The sequence below is a fragment of the Megalops cyprinoides genome, chromosome 6 (assembly GCF_013368585.1).
Source record: "Megalops cyprinoides isolate fMegCyp1 chromosome 6, fMegCyp1.pri, whole genome shotgun sequence".
Lineage (NCBI taxonomy): Eukaryota > Metazoa > Chordata > Actinopteri > Elopiformes > Megalopidae > Megalops > Megalops cyprinoides.
In genome coordinates, this window is record NC_050588.1 from 2,516,822 (window position 1) to 2,540,877 (window position 24,056).

Consider the following 24,056-nt stretch of genomic DNA (forward strand, 5'->3'; position numbering starts at 1 on the left):
CAGATCAGTACCATGTCGTCCCCAACTCAAATAAACTGCATTGTTAGTCCATACCACTGGTGAGACATCAAATCTCTGGCACTGAAGATCTTCTGCCTCTAAGCAACACTATCTGAGTAGTTTCCCTAGAGTCATCCGCCTAAACTTGCTCAGGAAAAGTAGCGCGTCAGAAGAATTTTCAGGTGAGTTCTCCTTCACTCCTTAGATCCTAGGAGCGGAGATGTCATTGTAGGTCTCCGTTTGCCCAGGTAAGAGAGCGGGGGTGACTCCAGGGGCACCCCACCTCTGGTTCTTCTTTAAATCCAACGTGTGTGAGCAGAAACCGCCAGTGACAAAGGGGAAGAGGCCTTTCCCAAAGCTGTCAGGCATCTGCTGGGTTCTGGCAATTCTGCTGTTTCCTCATGTCTGCATTTGATGAGCTTCACTCCTTTTGACTGGTGCACCTGCTCTCTCCTGGCTCAACTGTGTGGAGCTTTACTCATTAACTAGCGTGGAATTTATCCTTCTGTTTGCACTCATCTGTAGTCTTGCTGTGATGAATGTTCCAGGAATGACAGAGCAAACACCACTCCAGGGCCCCCTAAAGCCCATCGCTTGCAGAAAGAATCATATATGCTTTGGGCTGGTTAGAGGGGTATTGCTCTCTTATGGTGGGCAGGTCCTCCCTTTTCTACACACCCCCCTATAACCTTTACATCTGAAAAGAGGTAATTATTGACTTTATGATTGCATGTGATTGCGCATGCACTACACTGACTGGCCGGCCTTTTTATCATCCCTGGATTGCAGCAATAAAAACAAAGTATGTCTAGTGGTGAGAACAAGTGGAGAGATAGCAAGTGGGAGCCTTTCAACAGTTTGTAAATTCAGCCTGGAAAATCTGGTGCTTGAGACGGTTGGGTGGCATGACTGAGTGGGAATAGACCTAAGGGATTGGTGAAAGATACATGTTGTGATGCATGCCCTGGCATTTCAGCTTTTCCCTACACTGATTTCCTCTTTCCTTCCTCACCAAATGAACCATACAAACATATCCATCACAGCACACATAGGCTGCCCGAGGCCACCATGCCCTCCCCTGTCCACCTCACTCTCCAGAGATTGGAACTATTGCAAATAACTGATATGTGTATCCCTGTGTTAGCATTTAAACCATTTTCCGGTAGTCTCTCAACTGCCTTTTCTCAGGGTCAGGGAATAATTTTCCAGTTTGTTACCCAGTTGGCCTGGGTTTTTTTATTCCTTTGGGAAAATCCACTACTTTACTTGTAAAGTGCTGTGTGGCAATCTGAATTGTTAAAATGCACTATAACAAATAAACTTGAATTGAAACTTGAAGGTGCTTCTCATAATGAAGCCACATTCTGAAAGGTGTTCCATAAGCTGTGTGCATCTCTACTGCAAACTTTCACTCATTACAGTACAGCTGCTATTCTATGTAAACATCTGTGTCTCTCCAGTGCACAGCCAGCCCTGAAAATGAGTGCCAGGTTTCTTACCTGGAGATGTCCAGTCCTGACCACAGGCATACAGGTCTACAGTTCTTAGGGTGTAGGACCATGGACACAGTGTTCTGGATATTTCGGTGGCTGGGCTCACCTGCTGCCGGTTTTCCCAGACAAAAGAGATCCTGCTGTTTCAGTTGATGAAGTGTGTCCAATTGGCAGGCATTGTGTGTGGAAGCATTTGAGAGATTTGCAACCCAGTTTGACCTATTTTATAGGGCATCAGTGTGAATTCAGTGCTTTATTCATTTTGGCCACAGCAGCAATTATCCCTGCCACTCTTAATGATTGTCAGTAGACCATTGAGGTATTTGCCACAATTGAGATTTGCCCTGTAAATGAAAGCACTTTGGGAAGTTTTTGAAATTAATAATTTACAGTGTCCTGTAGCAGGTCATATTTTAGTGCCAAATGCCTCCCCCTAACCCCATATGTGTGCTCTTTCAAACTGAATCAGACCTGGATATCCAGATATCCATGCATTTGAAGTCATGAGCTTTTATTTAGAAGAAGGGGAAGATGTAGGAGGATGGTTAATAAAAACAGATATTCTCCCTAAGAGGAGAGAAATACCTCTTGTGTCCTTTGACTTGAGTCATTTCTCTGGAATAACAGCATCTGGGATCGAGGAATGGAATTAGCGTGTGCGTGCAGTCAGCTGTGAAATGAGGAAGATTGGGGCTCTTTTAGCTCACTGTGCTAGCAGCAGGCCTGGTGAGCTCTCACTGGCAAGCGCTTACTTCTCAGCATATTACAATCTGTTCTCTGCTCTTGGCTGCCTCTCACCATTTAGAGGAAATGGCTAGCGGGACAGGGTAACACCAATGCCTGTTGCTAGGTTACTGTTCCAGGGGAGTATCCACTATCTAAAGGTATCCAGAATATGGCCTCCATCTAAGCAAATTGCCCTGTCACACATCTTTTAGGAGCACTGTAGGGAGGTTCTTCTGTTTCTGAGAGAGACTAATAGAATCTGTCAATGTCTGCTGTCTGTTCTCAGTGGTTCTTGTCAAGTATGTGATACACTCCTAGTGGAGTCATCACCACAACCTGAATTACTGACCTAATCCTGCAGTACACTCCTAGTGGAGTCATCACCACCACCTGATTGTGACCGGGCCCTGTCTCTCCCTCCTTTTGCTGCAGATGTGGGTTCAGTGGAGGGCCTGGCATATCACCGGGGCTGGGACACTCTGTACTGGACCAGCTACACCACTTCCACCATCACCCGCCACACGGTGGACCAGAACCGCTGGGGTGCCTACGACCGAGACACCGTGGTCACCATGTCTGGAGATGACCACCCCCGTGCTTTTGTGCTGGATGAGTGTCAGGAGTAAGTGGCACTGCTTTGCTGCAGGGTTCATATGTGTATTTGTCCATTTAGATTTACATTATAGATCGGTTACTATGCAGTCTTTGTGATGGTATGCACTGATGCACTGAAGCTCGTTCTCCATCATCTCCATAACTGTTTTTCTGTTCTCTATATCTTCCTTTCTGGTTTCCTCATGTCCTGACCCCACAACACACACACACACAGCCTGATGTTCTGGACCAACTGGAACGAGCAGTCTCCCAGCATCATGCGGGCCTCCCTATCGGGTGCCAACGTGCTGGTGATCATTGGCAGCGACATCCGCACACCCAATGGCCTGGCCATCGACCACCGCGCTGAGAAGCTTTACTTCTCTGATGCCACCCTGGATAAAATCGAGCGCTGCGAGTACGACGGCTCCCACCGCCATGTGAGTGACACTGTGCCCCCACCTACCCCTGCCCACTACACACCTCTCACGGGCCTGAGTCTCTAGGCATGGCTGTGGCTTGAGCACGCTCATGTGTCCTGCTCCTGCCCCTCCACCCGCAGGTGGTCCTGAAGAACGAGCCAGTGCACCCTTTCGGCCTGGCCGTCTATGGGGACTACATCTTCTGGACGGACTGGGTTCGGAGGGCCGTGCTGCGTGCTGACAAGTACGTGGGCGGAGACATGAAGGTCCTGCGGGCAGACATACCCCAGCAGCCAATGGGCATTGTGGCCGTGGCCAATGACACCAACAGCTGTGAGTTCCAACGACAGGCGGTTTGAACTGGCCACTTATCAAGTTGTAATAGCAACCCAGACTGACTCAGTAACCCCTTACAAGTTCTTAAGCAAAGGGGTTAATTAGCTTCATTGCTTCTTCCCCAGTCCCCACTGTTCCTTGATTTGGGCTGGTGGGGGTGTTTTCTGTGCTAAAAGCAGCCAGGCTGCCTGGTCCAGCAGGCCTGTTCTGCAGGGGAGCCAGGATAAACAGGCGACAGCAATTTGAGCGGGCTAAAGGGCCAAGATCTCTGCAGGTGCAGTCAGCCAACATCCATTCATTAAAGGGGACCTCCACCAATAATACAGCATTCAATATGTCATTTAACACTCATCAGAGACTTTGGATCAGAGGTGGTGACAGAACGGCGTTTTTAATAACTGAGTCTCACAAAAATATGAGAATGTCACCTGGTTGAGTGGGCATTGATCTGCTCGTTCCTGGGAAGCACGGAGGGAAGAAATGATTCATCATCTGAAGCAAAAGCATCCCCAGCAATCAAAAGTCAGACTCTGACATGTTTCCTTATAGCTGCATAGTGTTTATAGTGGTTAATTTATTGATAGTAGTCAGACATCGACACGTTTCCCTGTAGTTGCATAATGTTTGTAATCGTTAATTTATTGATAAAAGTCAGACATCAACATGTTTCCCTATAGCTGCTTAGTGTGAATAATTATTAATTTGTTGAAAATAGAAGAATCTGCTACATCGCTATAGCAGTCTGCAGGTTAGTGCAAAGTTTTCACTTTGCTTCATCTCTGCATGGGCACACACACGTGTGTGTGTGCATGTATGTATGTATGTATGTATGTATTTATGTATGTATGTATGTATGGGAGTCTTGGCTTAACTGCATCCTCACCCTGCAGGCGAGTTCTCGCCCTGTCGAGTGAACAATGGTGGCTGCCAGGACCTGTGTCTGCTCACCTCCGAGGGGCGGGTCAACTGCAGCTGCCGTGGTGAACGCAGGCTGCTCGAGGACAACACCTGTACTGGTGAGGGGTGTTCCGAAATGTTCCTGTGCTCCATAACTGAGAGAGGTGTACAGTCAGCTGTCCAGGGGCACCCAGCATGAACCCTAGGAAACTGTTTTATTAGACATGCCCCACTTTTCACGTTTACTTATTTCTTTGACAAAAACTTAAGTCTAAGCAAACGGTAATTTTTTCAGAGTTTTTCAGAATTTACAAAATTATTTACAAAATTTACAAAATTCAGATTTTGTTTCAGACAAGATTGTTACAAAGTGCGGTGCATGTAGCATGGTGGATATCCCAGAGGGAATCAAAAAACCAGAAAATCCAGCCTATTTGGAAAATAAGTCTGTGACCCCAGGAGAAGACAGTTAGGAGAGACACCTGGAAAATAATGGAAAATATGACATTGGCATAAGACATAAAAGGCATCATTTAATCAAAATTGTTCAGAATCGCTGTAATTGTCCTTGGAACAGCTTTTTCTTACACTGATGTCAATCCAGCTGGTGTGCTGCAGATAGAGTAGGAGCAAGCTGACTGGCTCTGAGTTTAATCTTGACCTTTTGTTCCCCTGCCCTGTCAGCCCTGAACACGACTTGCAACAGCATTGACGAGTTTGAGTGTGGGAATGGCGACTGCATCAACTATAGCCTGACCTGCGATGGCATGGCGCACTGCAAGGACAAGTCAGATGAGAAGCAGTCCTACTGCAGTGAGTCCTCTAGAGATGAGAGTGTCTGTGCTTCCCACAGTCATGTCATATCATATATATTTATGTGGCAGTTTGGCTTCGACATTTGTGTGGTCATGTCAATACAGCTGGTATGAATTTGAATTAGTCATAAAAGTAATATCTAAATGGGCCACTGGGAAGACAGTCCACCGACATAGCCATGCAGCTGGGTGACTCCTGGGTGAGTGCGGTTTTCTCCTCTCCCCAGCCAATCGTGTGTGCAAGAAAGGCTACAGGCGCTGCATCAATGGCCGCTGCATTGCACACCGCTTCTGGTGCAACTCAGTGGACGACTGCGGGGACAACTCAGACGAGCTGCCCTGCAACAGTAAGAAACTCAGACACACTTGGAGTAATGGCATCGGTGTGGTTAGGAGTGATGGCAGTTGTGTGGTTGTGGGGGGTGATGGCAGTGGTGTGATTGTGGGGGGTGATGGCAATGGTGTGATTGTGGGGGGGTGATGGCAATGGTGTGGTTAGGAGTAGTCGGTAGTGGTGTGGTTGTGGGAGGTGATGGCAGCAGTGTGATTGTCGGGGGTGATGGCAATGGTGTGGTTAGGAGTGGTGGCAGGGGTATGGTTATGAGTGGTGGTAGGGTTGTGGTTTGACGTGTCCATGTGTCTTTACAGCGACGCTGTGCGCACTAGGTGAGTTCCAGTGCCGAGACAGAGGCTGCATTTCCAATTCCAGCCGCTGCAACCACGTGGTGGACTGTGAGGACGCAACCGATGAGATGAACTGCTGTAAGTCCTCCAGACCAAAGGTGATAGTATAGTAATGTCACCTGATTTTGGGTGCATCAGAAAATATCAGTTTTGCTTTTTTTGCGTATCATTCATTCGTGTGTGCTACTATGTTTGCACCTCTACCAGCTGCCACCGATTGCTCTAGCTACTTCCGTCTGGGAGTAAAGGGCGTCACCTTCCAGAAGTGTGAGATGACCACTCTGTGCTATGCCACATCCTGGATCTGTGATGGCTCAAATGACTGTGGGGACTACTCTGATGAGAGAAACTGCCCAGGTAGCAGAAGGCAATGATGCAAGTTTTCATGCACTAACAGGAGCACCATATTACATTGTCTTCCAGTGACTTACATGCATGTAGATTACCTTTGAATGCCAGTATCTTATCCTAGAGGAAACTAGCATAGCAGATCTCATTAAAGACCAACAGCAGAAGAAATTCAGAAGTAAACACTCTCACGGTGCTGGAAGCAGTGCAGTATGTGACACTGGATTATGGTCTGTCTCCGCTGTCTGACTGCCCATTATGTGTCCCATCCTGTTTTCCCAACCAGATAAGAAGAAGACGAAGTGCCCAGTGAACTTCTTCGCCTGCCCCAGCGGCCGCTGCATCCCCATGAGCTGGACCTGTGACAAGGAGAACGACTGTGAGAACGGGGCAGACGAGATGCACTGTGGTCAGTACACATCCCTACGCATTCCACATAGTCCTGCACTATCCATTCTCCCACAATCCTCCTCTTCATCTCAGTCACACTGTACCTCACTGTCACCCTACAACACATCCATGCTACAGCCTCTGCTTATATCTCAGTCAACCAATCAGAATCTGTTTGTCATAAATGTATTTTTATTAGTTACATTGTCACAAAGAGCTGGACAGACACATGGTGGGCTCTACACCAGCTTTGTTCTATGATTGTCACTGTTCGGTCTGTCCGCTGCACCCTTGCCAGTCTGTGTAATGTCTGCAACAAGCGATGGTGATGTCTTGCTCTGTGGGTCACCACTTTGTGCGTGTGTTGTCCTCCTGTGCTCCTTTTTTTTAACGGGACCTGCTTTCTTAACTCTCTTTAGACAAGCTGTGCACACCTGCGCAGTTTGAGTGCGGCAATCACCGCTGCATCTCCGCCACCTGGGTCTGTGACGGAGCCGATGACTGCGGTGATGGCACAGACGAGGACGGCCGCTGCAGTGAGTGACCCGTCCCACCCCTGTCCCCTGTCCCCTGTCCCCAGTCCCTCCATGCCTAGCTGCAAGGGTCGCTCGTGGCGCTGAAAAGTACTGCCCTCAGTTCAGTTTAATCTATCGGGCCACAAAAACGCAGTCTAGATTTGGTATTAATGACATTGCCTGTAGAGATGTTTATATCTTACCGATCTAGACATCCAAGAGTGTTTGAAAATGAAGCAATGCAAAAATGCTGGTTAATCACCAGAAAACAAGACCTGCAGTCCTGAGGCGTTCCACTGCCCCGGCTCCCATGTGTGTGTCCCTCAGCGCTGGAAGTGTGATGGGGACAAGGACTGCCCCGATGGAGCCGATGAGAGTGCCAAGGCAGGATGTGGTGAGAAGCTCAGCGCATTTTGCCATTTAGCAGCAAGCTGTGGCTCAGGTCAGACAGCTACTGTTCTCAAAGAACTCTGGCAAATGTGATCTTCAAGATCATGTAGTTTCTCTCAGTAAATGTGTATTTAGTGCATGTGAAACTAGAGGTTAGAATTCACTCAGTTCACTCAATTCACCCGAGTCAATCAATTCACTCAATTCACTCAGTTCACCCAATTCACTCAATTCACTCAGTTCACCCAATTCACAACTCCTACCCCACTCTGTTAGCACTTCAGCAATGGGGTGCCGGATCACGCCATGGACCCATGCCCAAAAATCCTTTGTGCCACAAGATTCTGTAGACACACCAGATACACCAGTGTGTCAGAAGTGAGTTGTTGACCTGGGCTAGGTGCCACAGTGGCAGGAAGGTGTAATTGATGTCTTTGACACCTCTTGTCTGCTCTTGGAAGTGTTCAACAACACCTGCGACAAGGGCGAATTCATGTGCCAGAACAAGCAGTGCATCCCCAAGCACTTTGTCTGCGATCATGACAATGACTGTGGCGACGGCTCTGACGAATCGCTGGAGTGCGGTGAGCGTGCACACCTCCACCTGATGGAATCAGCCACTCAGCGAGCATCCAAGCGCCTGATTTCAAATAATCCTTTTTCATCCCTATCCCCTTTGCAGAGTACCCCACATGCGGGACGAGTGAGTTCCGCTGCGCCAACGGCCGCTGCCTCATCCGCAACGTTTGGGAGTGCGATGGCGAGTTCGACTGCCATGACCACTCTGACGAGGCCCCCAAGAACTCGCGCTGCAATGGCCCAGGTCAGATCAGAGTGCCTGAAACATGCTCTGCTCCTAGGAGCCAGCAGTGTAGATCCTCTGTCGTTTCCTAACGGTTTATTTTGTGGTGTTTGAAAGTGATTGGCTGAATGCCCCAGCAACCGTTAAGTAGGAGGGCTTCACAGTGCTGATAGATAAGCGATTGGCTGAACGCCCCCGGCAGGAGTTCAGTGGGCAGGTGTCATGGGACCGATTGGTAAGCAATAGGCTGAATGCCCCTGCAGTGGGTCTTAAGTGGGCAGGCCTCACGGGATTGATAGGTAAGTGATTGGCTGAAGTTTCATTGCTTACCCAGCTCCTCTGCCTTGTTCCCCCGGGGCAGAAAAGAAGTGCAACGACACTGCATTTGTGTGCAAGAACAGCAACTGCGTCAATGAGACATTGCTGTGCAACGGGGCTGATGACTGTGGTGATGGCTCCGACGAGCTCAACTGCTTTGTCAATGAATGCCTGAGCAGCAAGCTAAGTGGCTGCTCCCAGCTTTGTGAGGACCTGAAGATCAGCTACAAGGTAGGGGCAGCGGCCACATCCCTCATGTTTTCCACAGGGCACCTCTTATTACCTGGAGGATTGCCAAAAGATTACCATTGTGTTCTATTCTCACATTAATATCCAATCAGTGGGAGGTTTTCAGGAGTAAGGTTCACACACCAAATAGAAAGTTCTTTCAATGGGGATTTGTTTAGGACATGCGCTATGTGTGTGCATGTGTGTGCATGTGTGTCTGTGCATACGTGCATGCATCTATGTGTGTGCATGCAGGCGTATGTGTGTGTTTGAATGTGTATGTGTGTGTGCTTGTGTGTGTGCGTGCGTGTGTGTGCACATGCAGGCACGTGTGTGTGTGTGTGTGTCTGTGTGTTTTTGTTCCTGTGTCTGTGTGTTTTTGTATGCGTGTGTGTTTGACACATAACGTGACCTGTGTCCCCTTGTCCCCCTGCAGTGCAGGTGTTACCCTGGCTTCCATCTGAAGGATGATGGGAAGACCTGCACAGACATCGATGAGTGCACAACCACGTACCCCTGCTCCCAGCGCTGCATCAACACCCACGGCAGCTTCCACTGCCTGTGCGTGGAGGGCTTTGAACCGCGACCTGACGATCCCACATCCTGCAAGTCTACCTCAGGTAAGCCCGCTGAGCAGCCGTCTTCAGGAAGAAGCCCTATCTGCACTTACACCTGCCAAACCCTGTCCTAGACGCACTGTACCTTCTGCTGGTGTCGCCAAAGAATCTGCTGCTGTATCTGCCCAATACTGCCCCCTGTTGTACATGTTGTTTCTTGTTCCAAATAGTGTCCCCTAAGCTGCATTTATTCTCTAAACCTCTGATGTGGTAGTAATACCTTCTTCCCTCTGCTTTAGCAGGTGCAAGAAAGCACCTCCTCATGTAGTTAAAATGCCTGATGTGTCCCTGAATGAACAGCACTTTCCATAGTGGCTTTACCCCCTGCTGGGACCATCTGTTTCATGCTGTCTGCCTGTTCCACTCTCTCAGAGGAAGAGCCCTTCCTCATTTTTGCTAACCGTTACTACCTGAGGAAGCTGAACCTGGACGGTTCCAACTACACACTTCTGAAACAGGTGAGGCTATAGTTCCATTCAAAGTGTTTCATTCAGAGAGGGGTGGGTCTTGTCATTGGCCCTCTTTCTTTTTGGAAACGAGGGTATGGCACTAGTAGTGTGCTGACCACCATGTCCTCTGCGTGCATGTGGGCATGTGCATGACAGGGTCTGAACAACGCGGTTGCCCTGGACTTTGATTATCGCGAGCAGATGATCTACTGGACGGACGTGACCACTCAGGGCAGCATGATCAGGCGCATGCACATCAACGGCAGCAATGTGCAGGTCAGTGTCGGGACACAGCGCCACATGGTGGACTCACGAGTACACTGCATTCCCAGCTGTGTCAGTCTTGTGGATTTGAGCAGGAGTAGCTCAGTATGGCATTTTTACAATGTTGTTGTCACAAAGTGCCAGGTAGAGTATGTTTTCCAGGGGCAATAAAAACCCATTGCGGAAAAGAGACACCAGAAAGCAGTAGTATACTGCACAACAGAATAGTGTGGAAGAACATTTCCATTAGTTTGTGAATTGACCTTATACATTTTCATGTAATATTCTATGGATTTCCTCACATCTGTCCTCCCACCCACTGGTGTGTCTTTCTCTGACTTTCCAATGCTCCAATTGGCTCTTCGGCAGGTACTGCACCGCACCTCCCTCAGCAACCCAGACGGATTGGCTGTGGATTGGGTGGGCGGGAACTTGTATTGGTGTGACAAGGGCAGGGACACCATCGAGGTGTCCAAGCTGAACGGCGCCTACAGGATGGCGCTGGTCAGCACAGGGCTGAGGGAGCCGCGTGCTGTGGCCGTGGACGTGCGGAATGGGTATGAGCCGAAATCTCTACTCCCCCACCCTCCAGATCTCTCTCCCCTCTGTCTGCCAGGTCCTGTTTCCTTCAGGCACAGTCTGCTCACATGACGTGAGAGTTTGGTAGTCAACTGACTTTGTTCTGTAATATGGCAATTGTTAAACATTCTCAGGTAACACAGTGTCTGAATTACCACTCATCTTTTCCCAAATGCAGGTTAGTCCTCTCAACAATGCTGCTCTCTTGTTTGTCCCTCGCAGGTACCTGTACTGGTCTGACTGGGGTGACAGTCCCCACATCGGACGCATTGGCATGGACGGGACCAACCGTAAAATCATCGTGGAGGAGAAAATCACCTGGCCCAATGGCCTTACGCTGGACTTCATCAACGACCGCATCTACTGGGCCGATGCCCGCGAGGACTACATCGAGTTTGCCAGCCTGGATGGCAGCAACCGTCACACAGGTCAGGTATCTGTGTGTGTCTGCGCTCACCACCTCTCATAATCATCTCCACTCAGTTTTCAGCCCTGCGGTCAACCCCCCAGAGCTCTGCACAGTATGTGGTTAGCTCCCATGGTCTTACGCAGTGTTCAGTGATAGCCCCATGACCATCACACAGAGAAGAGCGGGCAGAAAGGGGAGGCTTGTTCAGTGGCTGTTGATTAGGTATTGCTGTGACCTGGCCTCCCTCTGCTTACAGGCTGAACAGGCTGAAGGCGTATGCCAGGACATAGCTATAAACGGGCTCTTGACTAGACAGCAAACTTAATGCATCACCCTCCACTGAAACTACCAGCTGTGCTTTCTGATTTGGGATCAGTGCCTGGGATGGCAGGGATCAGTCAGTAGAGAGTAGCTGATGTAGACAGTAATCCATGGTGAGTCCTGGGTCCAAGGTGTGTCTCAAACAGAGACTGAGATCTCATTCAGTCCACTGTCATGAAAACACATTGACATTCAATGGTTATAATAAACATTAAAGGATTACAAAGAATGATGAGTTATATTTCCTGTTTTGAAAAGATTTTGATGAGTGAAATTTACAACTGAAATAATATGGAAGAGTGGAGACCAACTGCGTGTTATAATTTGCATAATGAACAGTAACACTATCTCTGACTGGCATCAGATGCAGTAAATAATACCTTATTAAACAACAAAAGTCATACAATAAAAATAATAATGTCTCATCAGTTCTTATCATGCTAATGAATGTGACTGTGATGATGGTCACAATTAGTCATGTTTCAACCAATCACTGCTCTGGAGTGTGGTGTTTCATTGGTTGGGCCTGTTCTGGAGGTGCGCTGATTGGCTGGGTGTGGTGTTCTATTGGTTGGGCCTGCTCTGGAGGTGCGCTGATTGGCTGGTGTGTGGTGCTTGTGTCTGCAGTGCTGAGTCGGGACATCCCGCACATCTTTGCCATGACACTGTTCGAGGAGTACATCTACTGGACTGACTGGGAGACCAAGTCCATCAACCGCGCCCACAAGACTCTGGGCACCAACAAGACCATGCTGATCAGCACCCTACACCGGCCCATGGACATCCACATATACCACCCCTACCGCCAGCCTGAAGGTCAGTCTCTGCACATGTCACTGCTTCATATGCAACTAAGGGGCAGCAGATATACAAAGAGTCCACCCTGGAGTTATGCACCACTCTTTAGTGGAGGCCGTTCATACCTCTGACTTCCACAATGCATGGTGTAGGTAATATAAATTCAGTTGCTGTTGAATGGTCCACTACAATGGCAGTGATGGAAATGGTAGAAGAGATTTCCTCTGCAATGGACAACAAGGAGTATACTGTGGGGGTGTTTATAGACTTAAAAAAAACATTACTATTGATCATGGCTTATTAATGAAGAAACTGAAGAGATATGGTATTGGAGGGATAGCATATGCATGGCTAAGAAGTTACCTTGATAACAGATAAATAATGTTAAATAAATAAATAATGTTGAATCTGACTTGTTGAAGGTTACTTATGGGGTTCCACAAGGTTCAGTGCTAGGCCCTAAACTGTTTATACTGTATATAAATGATATTTGTAAAGTGTCCAAATTGCTAAAATTTGTTTTATTTGCTGATGACACTAATTTGGAACGGCTTCTGAATACAGTGAAAAGGGAATTGAAAGTCTTAAAGGAATGGTTTGACCTTAACAAGTTATCATTTTTTGACATTATCAGTTTTCATGCTGCAGAAGAGAGCTATAAGAAGGGTGCGAAATATGGGGGGTCTTGGGGGGTCCGAGACCCCTTGATTGACACTTGAGACCCCCTGAAAGCCTCAACAGCAAAATTTTGGGGGGTCTCTGGAAAAATCTTTAAAAAATTGTTTGTCACTTGCAATTGTCACTAAAAATGTCTTTTAACCCTTAAAGCCCAACAGGCGCAGCCTGCGTCCAAATTCATATCCCTTCTTCCCGGTTGAATTGCTCACGAAGTATTCATCGCTAACGGTGCTAGTTCCTTGTCTATGCAACGAAGAGTTGGCGAGAAAGATAATTTTTAATTTACATCAAATTTAATCATACGTACAATCTGCATACAGCTCTGTGTCCATCTCCACACCCATTACTCTTGTTTGAAATACTCATGAACTCGTCATTGCATAGATATGGAACACATATCACAAGAAAGAGCGGAACTGGAGCTTTGTAATGATGTTAGTCCCATATTTGTATGTACCAAAGTAATTACGTTATGAAGACAGATCAAACTACTGCAAAGTAATATCTTTGCTAATTTCTTCACCCGTTTTCACACTCCTGCTTCTCGGTTGAATAAGTCATGAAGTCCCTACTGCTTCACAACGTACCACAAATAAACAGCAGAACTTACCCTTCCCGATGATACTAGTTGTTTCTCCATGTGACAAAGTTGTTGAGTAATTCGTTTTGAAATCACAGCAAATTTCTGCATTGTCTAGAACATAGGGCTGACATTGCGTCCCACTTTGTATGAAAAATAAGCACAAAATATGTATTTGATTTAAATTGCAATGATTCAAAAGTTGTGGTCAAAAGACGTGCACAGGTTTTCATAAAATAAAACACATTACCCACACGTTACCCAAGTTGCCAGATCGTCTATGAAACACAATCTACACACACAATCCACACACTACATAAAATTATATATTTACTTATTTATTGTTTGAAATTAGAGGGAGCCAGTATGAATATGTATGTTCAAAAAAACAAGGGTAAGGACAAATATAAAAAATAGATGTAAGAGGTAATGTAATTGTCAAAGGGGTAAACTTGTGGAATAAATGTGACAAGGAATTAAGAATGTGTAGCTCACTTTGCAAATTTAAAAAAATGTTTAAAATAATAAGATGGTAAACAAATATATAACTGAGATATGATCATTATTGTCACGGACGGGGATCGGGACACAAGCGCGGACCACCGGGTAAGCGAAATCAAGCGTTTATTGGAAATCGTCAGGCAGTTCGTAATCCAGGGGCAGGCAGGGTTCAGAGACACGGGAAGGCAGTCCGGGGGCAGATCCAGGATCAGGAGTCGGGGCAGGCAGAGTCGGGAACCAGGTGGTCAAGAATCAGGCAGACGGAACCAAAACGGCAGGCGAAGGGCGAAGTCGAGAATCAGGCAGGAATCCGAGAACAGTGGTCAAAAACGTCAGGTTAGCTAGAGCGGGGACGAGACAGGAAAAAACTCACTGCAACGAACAAGCAAACAGACAGGGACACGCAGAGGAGATATAGGGCAGGGATGACGAGGTGATGGAATACAGGTGAGCAGACAGGCAGCGGGGCGGGGCTAAAACACAGGGGAAACAAACGAGAACACCGCGGCTAAGGGGGCGGAGCCCTGACAATTATTATGTATGAAACGTTTGGAACTCTTTTTTTTGCCTCTGTTTTGTTTTGTCTTTGTATAGCCTAAACTATACAAGTAAAAGTAGTGAAAGGGTTGCCTATCAGAATATGTTATGTAAAAAGGGTAGTGTTACGGCTTTCCCGCTGTCTAGTGGATAGACTCTCACTTGTACCAAAATGCGGCTGACCCGGAATGGTGAAGCTGGAAACAAAAACTGGGACTCACCTCAGCCAGGTCGCCGAACCTGTCATCAGACCAACTCAAGCTGCTGCTCCGTCGGCGAAGAGCTCCAGCATCCTTTCGTTACTCGTTCAGATTTTTTTAAAGCATTTTCTTAAAACTCGGCGTGTCCCATCAGAAAAGGAAAACGGAACTGGCTAGGTCAGAAAGTTGGGGTATCCACTTCTTTGGCAGGCCGGTCTCAGGTGCGTCTCTCACACACACATGCACACCCCCTTTTCCCACCACTCTGGCATTCAAAAAAAGAAATGCCCTCCCCGTTTCTGACCAGCGCCCCAATCTGGACAGAGGGCGTCGTCCCAATTTCCCTTCCAAATCACCATTCTAGGTGCAAAGCCGTCGTGTCACTAAATGAGTGCTACGGACTAACTAAACTAATAACTAATATGATGAACTAAAGAAACCTCAGGAAAGAAATGATTTACCATTATGACCCACTCGCTAGGACGTGGGCATAACAGTAGGCATAATAAGCTAAAGCTTCAGCCTACACCTTTTCGGGCAATATTCTTTGTTTTTCTTTTAATTAATGCCTTATTGCTATTTATTTATTTCTGTGTGCATTTATTTTAGAGAATTGTTATTAAGGACTGACATAAATTATTACTACTGCTAATGATGACCTAGTATAATCAGTATTGTAAAAACTTTTTTTAATGTTATAGTTTGTAATTCTGTATGTGTGTGTATTTATATGTATGTGTGTGTGTGTTTGTGCGTGTGTGTAGGTGTGTGTATATGTGTGTGCATGTAGGTGTGTGTGTAAGCTGTAAGTAATGCATAATTATAAAACTCTGGAGTATAATATGACATGGATCAGGATTGTATGTACGCTGGCAGGTGGTGACTTGACAAGTTGAAGGACAAGTAAAGCGCAATATTCAAGCTCAAAGATCTTAACTGTTTCAGTACCAGCAACCCATATATTAATCAGAGTAATCCTCTACAGTAGTGTCCTTAATGATACTGTTAAGTGAAGAATAAAATGATGTAAAAGAAAGAATGAGTAGTAGACAGTTTGTTTGCTGTTTCCACTCTGCTGTGGGCTCCATGTGTTTTCTAACGGTTGGCCTCTCCTCTCACAGTGACCAACCACCCCTGCCAGACAGACAATGGGGGCTGCAGTAACCTGTGCCTGCTGTCCCCTGGTGGTGGATACAAGTGCGCCTGTCCCTCAAATTTCTACCTGGCCAACGATGGGCGACAGTGCTTGTCCAACTGCACCGCCAGCCAGGTCAGAACATGGAGCTCTGTAGATCCCAGTAGATCATCCTGGAAACGTCCCAGTAGTTCACACTGTGGAAACTAATCTAAGCTGAATGACATACTGATACATATTGATGGCAGATCTTAATATATCACACAGTCGAAACATCTCAGTAGATCTCATTCATGCCCATAACCAGTTATGAGGTCACCGAGGTCCGGACCTCGATAATTTTTTTAGAGCTAAAAATAAAATTTGAAGCTAAATACAACTGGATAAAAAAAAGTGGTTGAGAACTTCTCCTCTGAGACGAGAACATGCTTAATTCAGTTTAGAATTATTATTTAGTGTCTGTTGCCGTACAATTCTTCCCATTGCTGGGAAGAATTGTACATGACACCGGCCCTCACAAAACCGGCCCACCGGGAAAATTCCCGAACTTCCCAATTGCCAGTCCATGCCTGGCTGGCCATAAGGGGTTGGCACTGAGCAGTGAGACCGCAGGTTCAAAACTCGCTTGCTCGTTCACTGACCCTACACCCGTTACACGTACTCTGGCCATAATGAAGGCTAGGCTATTTCTTTCATATTAGTAGGCTAGATAATGTTTTACACAACGCCATTGGTTAAAAAACAGCTTACGCAGGCGACGGTATCAATAAACATACTACTAAACATTTCAAAGCCAAATTTGGAAATGAATATAAGTGTGACATTAGCTTGTAATGGTGTTACTCTCAAGCATTTTTCTTTTAATTCTTATAGCTAGCTAAGGTTACAAATAACCTTAGCTTAATTATCATGCTTCATACTGCAGACCTATGTATTTGTCAGATACCCATGTATCTGATGCTGTAGATAATGTTCTTACGAATGTAATGTTTTTATGTGTCATTGTGACAACATTGACAAAACCTAAACACCAACCTCCGCCCCCCGCAACCCCCCCCCCCGGACCTCACTATTTTTCAAACCCTGGTTACGGCCATGATCTCACTTGGAAATCTCTCAGTAAATTACACTGCAGATCCCACTGTTGAAGCAGATCTCAGCAGAGTTTGTAAGACTCAGGCAGTATGAACAGTGAGTGATATTCTCAAGTCGATCAGTAGCCCAACACCAGTAACGAGGGATGTCCTGTCTAACTGTTCTAGCCCTTGGTAAGGAGTTAAAGGTGAAACACATTCAGTGGCATGTCAAGCTGTTTTTACTGGAGTGGCCGGAGTACAGTACCATGTGTCCTATGGACCCACGGCCATAACCAGCACACCAGATGCTCTTAGTCCGTCTTAGCCTGCAATGGTGCAGTCTGTCTCTAGCCTCCTCTTCTTGCCTTCTGCAGTTTGTTTGCCAAAATGACAAGTGCATCCCCTTCTGGTGGAAATGTGACACAGAAGACGACTGTGGGGACCGGTCTGATGAGCCTGCCGATTGCCGTGAGTGTGGGGGATTGTGGGAAGTGTAGGAATCCACATTCAAAGTGGCTAGATTGATCCCATACAGTAAAAGCAATCATACGGAAGAGCCATCTGGCAATGATGGATTTAACTGAATGAGAACCTTCATTGTCATTCACAATAACAAAGCCTGAGCGCATAAGCAGATCTGATTGTAAATTAGCAGTACCAAATTTCCTGTGTGTGGAGAGTGCAGTGTCATAGATATCAGATGAACACCACAATTTATGTAGTGACTCTGTAGCTGGGGGGAGAGCAGGTGTGGGAATGTTCTTTATAACAGCTGCGCCCTATGTGCAGTATAGCTGGTGACCATGACACTCACTGAGGCAGAGGTGCTAACTGAAGTGTTTGTGCACGTATGCCTGGTGTCCCCTCCCTGTAGCCGAGTTCAAGTGTCGACCCGGCCAGTTCCAGTGCGGCACGGGGATTTGCACCAATCCTGCCTATATCTGCGATGGAGACAATGACTGTCAGGACAACTCTGACGAGGCCAACTGCGGTACACCCCATCCCTTCTCTGCTCTCCCCCACCCCCATGTGCCTGTCCCCTCTTGCCCCCTCTTTCTCTCTCTCTCTTGTTCTCCTTTTCTCTGTGCCTGTGTTTCGTCCTGGCAGGGCCGTGTTCTGTTTGCTTAGCCATTTTAAGCATGCTCTGTGTGTCTATATTTCAGATATCCATGTGTGCCTGCCCAGCCAGTTCAAGTGCACCCATCCCAGCCGCTGCATCCCTGGAATCTTCCGCTGTAATGGACAGGACAACTGTGGAGAGGGGGAGGATGAGAAGGACTGTCGTGAGTCCCGCCCCCCTCCCCGCCCCACCCTTCATTCTTACAGGGAACAGGAGAAGCTATGTCGCAGGAGGGCATCTGGAAGATCTCAGTATAGATGTTAACTGTTACTCTCATTAATTAATCAACAAAGTACACTTGTTTTAATTTATTTTGTAGGTTTCTAAATGAGAGACCAACCAAATCACATGAAATCAGTGTTGGTTATCACATTTTCAGTTCTGTCTTCAACAGGGCAGGAAAGATGTAGTGATGGTAATATAATGCTAATATGAAAGTGAATCATCATGTGTCCAGTTAAATAAAAATGGGGTTGCTGAAAAAAGAAGTGAGGACATGGGTTTCTGTTTCCAGGAGGGCCCTTATTTACTCTCACTTCTTCCATCCTGGGCCAAAACACCTTTACAGTGGTGCTCTTTTGTCATTAGAAGTCTCACAGAGCACATGTCAGCCCTGTCTGTCCTGACCAATCAAAGTCCTCTTTCTCTCCACTCTCTTTTCCCCCTGCAGCTGAGGTGACCTGCGCCCCCAACCAATTCCAGTGTGCCATCACCAAGCGCTGCATCCCGCGTGTCTGGGTGTGTGACCGTGACAACGACTGTGTGGATGGCTCAGACGAACCTGCCAACTGCAGTAAGGCCAGAACCTACCCTCATTCTCACCCCCCTCCCAGTCCTGTGCTGGTATCACTCAATTACCTCTGCATGTCTGTCACCAATGAGGCAGGTCACTGGGTGGTGCTATTTCCATAGGTAGAGCATGCATATGAATGAGAGCTGGGATAAGTTTCATTTAAACTCAGTCAATTGAGGCAATGAATGGAAATTAAATTCCCCATCATTCTCTGTGAAGATTTGTGAATGAAAATGAATTAATTAAATTTCAGCCCTCCCCTCATTCCCCTGGCCGCTCCCGCTCTGTATAGCTGAGCCCTCCCCCCACTTCCCTGGCTACTCCCGTTCTGTATATCTGACCCCTCCCCTCATTCCCCTGGCCACTCCCACTTTGTTTAACTGACCCCTCCCCCAACTCCCCTGGCTACTCCCGCTCTGTATATTTGATCCCTCCCCTCATTCCCCTGGCTGCTCCCCCTTTGTTTAACTGACCCCTCCCCTCTTTCCCCTGGTCACTCCCCCTCTACATATTTGATCCCTCCCTCCACTCCCCTGGCCACTCCTGCTCTGTTTAACTGACCCCTCCCCTCATTCCCCTGGCTGCTCCCCCTCTGCATATTTGACCTCTCCCATTGTGCCCACCCAGCCCAGATGACGTGTGGAGTGGACGAGTTCCGCTGTAAGGACTCTGGCCGCTGCATCCCAGCACGCTGGAAGTGTGATGGTGAAGATGACTGCGGCGACGCCTCTGATGAGCCCAAGGAGGAGTGTGGTGAGGGATGGCTTGGGGGCCTGGTTGACAGTTTAATTTGAACAGAGAAATTTTGGACCAGATAGTACTAGATTTTTAATTGCATACCTTTTTTTGCATTCTTTCTATAATACATTAACATATTCTATAGTTATTTCTCATACATGTAAGGATTCATTTAGCATATTATATACTGTAAGTAGTTGCACAATGGGAGCATGTAAGAAATACCATGATTTGTAAAGACAAAACTTAATTTACACAGACAAGGTGGTGTTACCTTAGCTTTCCAGATATTTCTGAAGACAGCGGGGGTGGCACCTATGGTGACGACCCCCATCTTCCAGCAGATCCTCATTCTGTCTCTTTCTCTCTCTGTGTCTGGCTGTCTGTACCTGCTTGTGTGTTAATTGGCCTGTCTGTGTGTCCATCTGTCCGTCTGTCTCCCTGTCCGTGTGTGTACGTGCCCCCTCTCAGATGAGCGTACTTGCGAGCCCTACCAGTTCCGTTGTAAGAATAACCGTTGTGTCCCTGGCCGCTGGCAGTGTGACTACGACAATGACTGTGGCGACAACTCTGATGAGGACAAGTGTGGTAGGTTTCCCCACGCTACCTCCCTCTCTCAGCCCGTCTCCCCACCCACCAAGGGACGTAGACCCATGACTGGCTATTTATCTGCAAGGGGTCAGAGTTTCAGTCAGCTGCTCAACTCAGCTGCTGAGTCAGAGGGTTGACTGTAGTTCCAGTCTTGTGGGCTGAGTTTGATTTAGGTGCGTATGGTCTGTGCTAAAAATCACGCATTGATGCAGAATGCTGCTAGTCACTGGCTGATCTTATTCAGTGGTGTCTGTATCCTGAAATCAAGCGCATGACATTGTCACTTTCCATGACTGAAGTTGGTGGCTGCAAGGGGTTTAACACCATTTTGTGACTTTGTGGTTTTGTGTGTGTGTGTGTGTGTGTGTGTGTGTTTGTTTGTTTGCAGGGTTGGGAGGGTTACTTTAAAAATGTATTCCAATACAATTACTAATCACCTGTGAAAAAATGTAATCAGTAACCTAATCCAAGTATCACAATATTAAAGTAACATAACTTCATTACTTTCCATTACTTTTGGATTGGATTGGATGTGCTGGTGAAATTGTTTAGCCTAATATAACATTTTATGTTCATTGTTAGATTTATTAATTGTGTGTCCAGATATTCCTTCCTTTGTTATGTGTGAATGCGCATTTAGATTAATAGCGGTAACTATGCGCATGTACTAACTATAATGTTGATTTGGTTGGTAGCTAGCTAGCTAACAGTACTAAAGTTGTCAGAACAGGTTGCTTGCATTGTCTGTGGTAAAATAAACTATTTGGTCAGAAGAGACGTGATGAGGCTGTATTACTTTGATAGCTAGCCAGATATCTATTAGTAATATGACAGTCGAGGAAAGTGCGTGAAAGCCAAATTAGCTAGCAAGCTATCTAGCTTACTACGTTTTTTTATTGTAGCTAGCTAGCTATGTGTTTGTTTGCAAGGTGATATTTGTATTTGTTACATGTATTCTGTTACTCCCCAAGCCTGTTGGTGTGTAGTTGTACTTGCAGTTGTGGTTGTAGCTGTCGTTGAGAGCTTAATTTTCTGTCCTGTGAGGGTTTTTTGGCTTCGGTCGTTGACACATCTCACTTCATCTTGGCTTTATGCTTCATTTCACACTGACCTGTGGGCGTGAGTCAGAGGTAGGTCTCTTCACCTTCAAAACTCTCATCCTCACCCCTGACCAACCCCCAGTAGCCCCTGTCCCATTCCCAGAACCTGGGAGCTGGGCAGGGGAGGGTGCTGTGAAACACATTAAATGTACTCCAGCTCTGCCTCCTCAGTGGATTACTGGCTCCTGAGCTCGCCCCTGCCCTTCCCTGTCCTCAGGTAACCCCCCACATCTGTGTGCTCCCTAGTAGCTGTTCCCTGTCCATGTGTCTGTACACTGGAGGTCTGCTCAGAAGTGGCCCTTAGGAACACAGTGTATTACTGTGAACTCATAAATATTAGTTCACAGTCTGCTCACATTAATATTTGATCTTAAAATCAGCTGCACAAGTTAAATAAAAGCAATCTAATACAGATTCAGTACAGCTCTACTGAGGCTGTCACCACAAAAACATATTTAGATCAGATTTGGCATTAAATTTTTCCATGGATTAATTTCTACAATGGATAGTGTATCATGTCCTCTGTGAATCCACTATAATTTCTGACCACCAGTGTATGGTCAAGTCTGATGTGTGTATGTATTTGTGGCCTGTAGTCTCCTTGATAAAAGCTGCCAATTTCAAAGCCCATATCAACAAAAATCACCTCATAAACTGCTCATTGTTTTAGACTCATTTGTTTCATTTGGTGTTCTGTGCATTTAATTATTTTACCACAAGGGTCAGAACATTACTGGTTGCAGCAATACTACTCATGCAGCAACATTCTCTTAAATTTCTCTCTATATTTTCTCTTAATTTTCTGTTTAGAGAAAAAAATAAGTGAAGTCAACTCCAGAAGTCCAGATGCACCAAACGTTCTTAACCATCCAAATTTGCTCTTACCCAGGCTGCAGAACGAATTGAAAATGAAGTCCCACTTGATTGTTAATTGGAGGGGCGTGGCCAAATGTTTGTTATTACCATAGGTAACGCTCCCTAAACACTATATAAGGGTAGGTGTTGTGCCGCGTGCAAATACTCTGGCACATGCCCAAGAGTTGGAGAAATGCCACCAAAAAAGGCTGTAAGAAGAAAAAGAACTTCAGCAGTAGTGAAACGACGTACTGTTAAATAAACTCACACAAAGTAAATATGTGATTTTCCAGAGCATCGGTGTTGCGGGAAAATCAAAAACCCAGCAATGGCAAAACATTTGTGATGCTGTAAATGCTGTGTCAGCAGAGGGACGCACAACTGAAATTAGACGAAAATGGTTTGACAAGAAAATGTAAGCAAAAAAAATGCATTGCCCAAGCCTTCCAGAAGCTGAAGGCACGCAATATCATCCAAGGATTTTCATAGTGTTAATTGGGATCAATGGACCAGCGGTTTCGCTTTCCGCGATTTCTTGCGCGATTTTCGATTTTACGCGCGGTCAACCGCGGTCTGAAAATATTAAATGGAAAATTCCGGAAATAAACAATTCATAAGTTTTAAATTGCACGCCATTCTGAGTAGCGTGATGAAACAGTGATTTTAGAACATATTAGCAACAGTGATTTTAGAACACATTTAGAAATATACATTTTGCCATGGAGGTATTCTGTAGAATGTAGAATCAACATAAAATGCACAGTACTGTCGCTTCAGACTTGTGCTAGTTGAGGCAGATGGCAAGATCCTCATTGGCACCAACATATTTAAGCCACTGTACCACACCTCTGCCCTACAACCTATGAATTCACCCTGTCATGGTTTTGTTACTCTTTATGTACAAAGACTCTTTCTACTTCTTGGTGATGCTCGACAGTTGCATCGTTGTACTTTACAAAGAGTTGCAGGCAGTTTCGTGCCATTCAGTAGTCCACTTATAGTCACTGTGGGTAAGGCCATCTTGAGTCATTTAATGTAATCATGGATGCTGCCTCTCAGACCTACATCTCCTTACATCCTCCCTTTCAGACCAGCCCCTTTATCCCTGATGCATGAATGTACTCTGTTACGCCCAGAAATCCAAGCCCTAAAACATGTTATGTCTTCCTCTCTACCCTATTCTGCTGTTCACAGTGCTGTAAAATTTGATTTTTGCCAATTGTAGAACTTTTGCAAGTTTCTTTTTGGTTTTGTTTAAAGACCTCTGTTTAAAGTGGAGTGGTAGTCAGTTTGATAGTGTGTCTATGCATTTCCTGACTTCCCCTGGAGAGAGAAGAGTTAGTATCAGTGTGATTGGTCCTTTGTGTTGAGTGTTGCACATTAGCCTCAGTGTGATTGGCCCTTTGTGTTGAGTGTTGCATATAAACAGTGCAGTTGGCTTTTTGTGTTGAGTGTTGCACATTAACCTCAGTTTGATTGGCTCTTTGTGTTGCGTGTTGCACATTAACATCAGTGTGATTGGCCCTTTGACAGTGTGTGACAGTGTGTATGCTCTCTGTCACCCCCTAGTGCCACAGCAGTGCTCAGGGAGTGAGTTCGCTTGCACTAACAGCCGCTGCATCGTCGAGAGGTGGAAGTGCGATGGAGGCTGTGACTGTGCTGAAAATTAGATTTTTGCCAGCTGCAGAACAGTTGTGTGTCTCATTTTGGTTCTTTTTAAAGATCTGTATAAAATGGAGCAGTATATGGGGTTAGAG

General features: G+C 46.3%; 1 protein-coding gene across 3 annotated transcripts in view; it reads left to right on the top strand.

The window, feature by feature from the left end:
- The window catches only part of LOC118779113 (low-density lipoprotein receptor-related protein 1-like), a 176,162-nt gene that overhangs the window by 130,278 nt on the left and 21,828 nt on the right, over positions 1-24,056 (top strand). For all 3 annotated transcript variants that reach the window (XM_036531009.1, XM_036531010.1, XM_036531011.1), the window contains 27 exons: positions 2,652-2,841; positions 3,049-3,253; positions 3,376-3,568; positions 4,462-4,587; positions 5,153-5,281; positions 5,511-5,630; positions 5,932-6,045; positions 6,175-6,324; positions 6,602-6,724; positions 7,125-7,241; positions 7,486-7,614; positions 8,072-8,194; positions 8,293-8,433; positions 8,774-8,961; positions 9,395-9,578; positions 9,948-10,033; positions 10,181-10,300; positions 10,658-10,845; positions 11,090-11,295; positions 12,225-12,413; positions 16,013-16,161; positions 17,477-17,570; positions 17,977-18,093; positions 18,266-18,385; positions 18,893-19,015; positions 19,643-19,768; positions 20,225-20,341. In XM_036531009.1, coding sequence (XP_036386902.1) covers positions 2,652-2,841; positions 3,049-3,253; positions 3,376-3,568; positions 4,462-4,587; positions 5,153-5,281; positions 5,511-5,630; positions 5,932-6,045; positions 6,175-6,324; positions 6,602-6,724; positions 7,125-7,241; positions 7,486-7,614; positions 8,072-8,194; positions 8,293-8,433; positions 8,774-8,961; positions 9,395-9,578; positions 9,948-10,033; positions 10,181-10,300; positions 10,658-10,845; positions 11,090-11,295; positions 12,225-12,413; positions 16,013-16,161; positions 17,477-17,570; positions 17,977-18,093; positions 18,266-18,385; positions 18,893-19,015; positions 19,643-19,768; positions 20,225-20,341 — 3,867 coding nt within the window. The remainder of the gene's footprint in view (positions 1-2,651; positions 2,842-3,048; positions 3,254-3,375; positions 3,569-4,461; positions 4,588-5,152; positions 5,282-5,510; positions 5,631-5,931; positions 6,046-6,174; positions 6,325-6,601; positions 6,725-7,124; positions 7,242-7,485; positions 7,615-8,071; positions 8,195-8,292; positions 8,434-8,773; positions 8,962-9,394; positions 9,579-9,947; positions 10,034-10,180; positions 10,301-10,657; positions 10,846-11,089; positions 11,296-12,224; positions 12,414-16,012; positions 16,162-17,476; positions 17,571-17,976; positions 18,094-18,265; positions 18,386-18,892; positions 19,016-19,642; positions 19,769-20,224; positions 20,342-24,056) is intronic.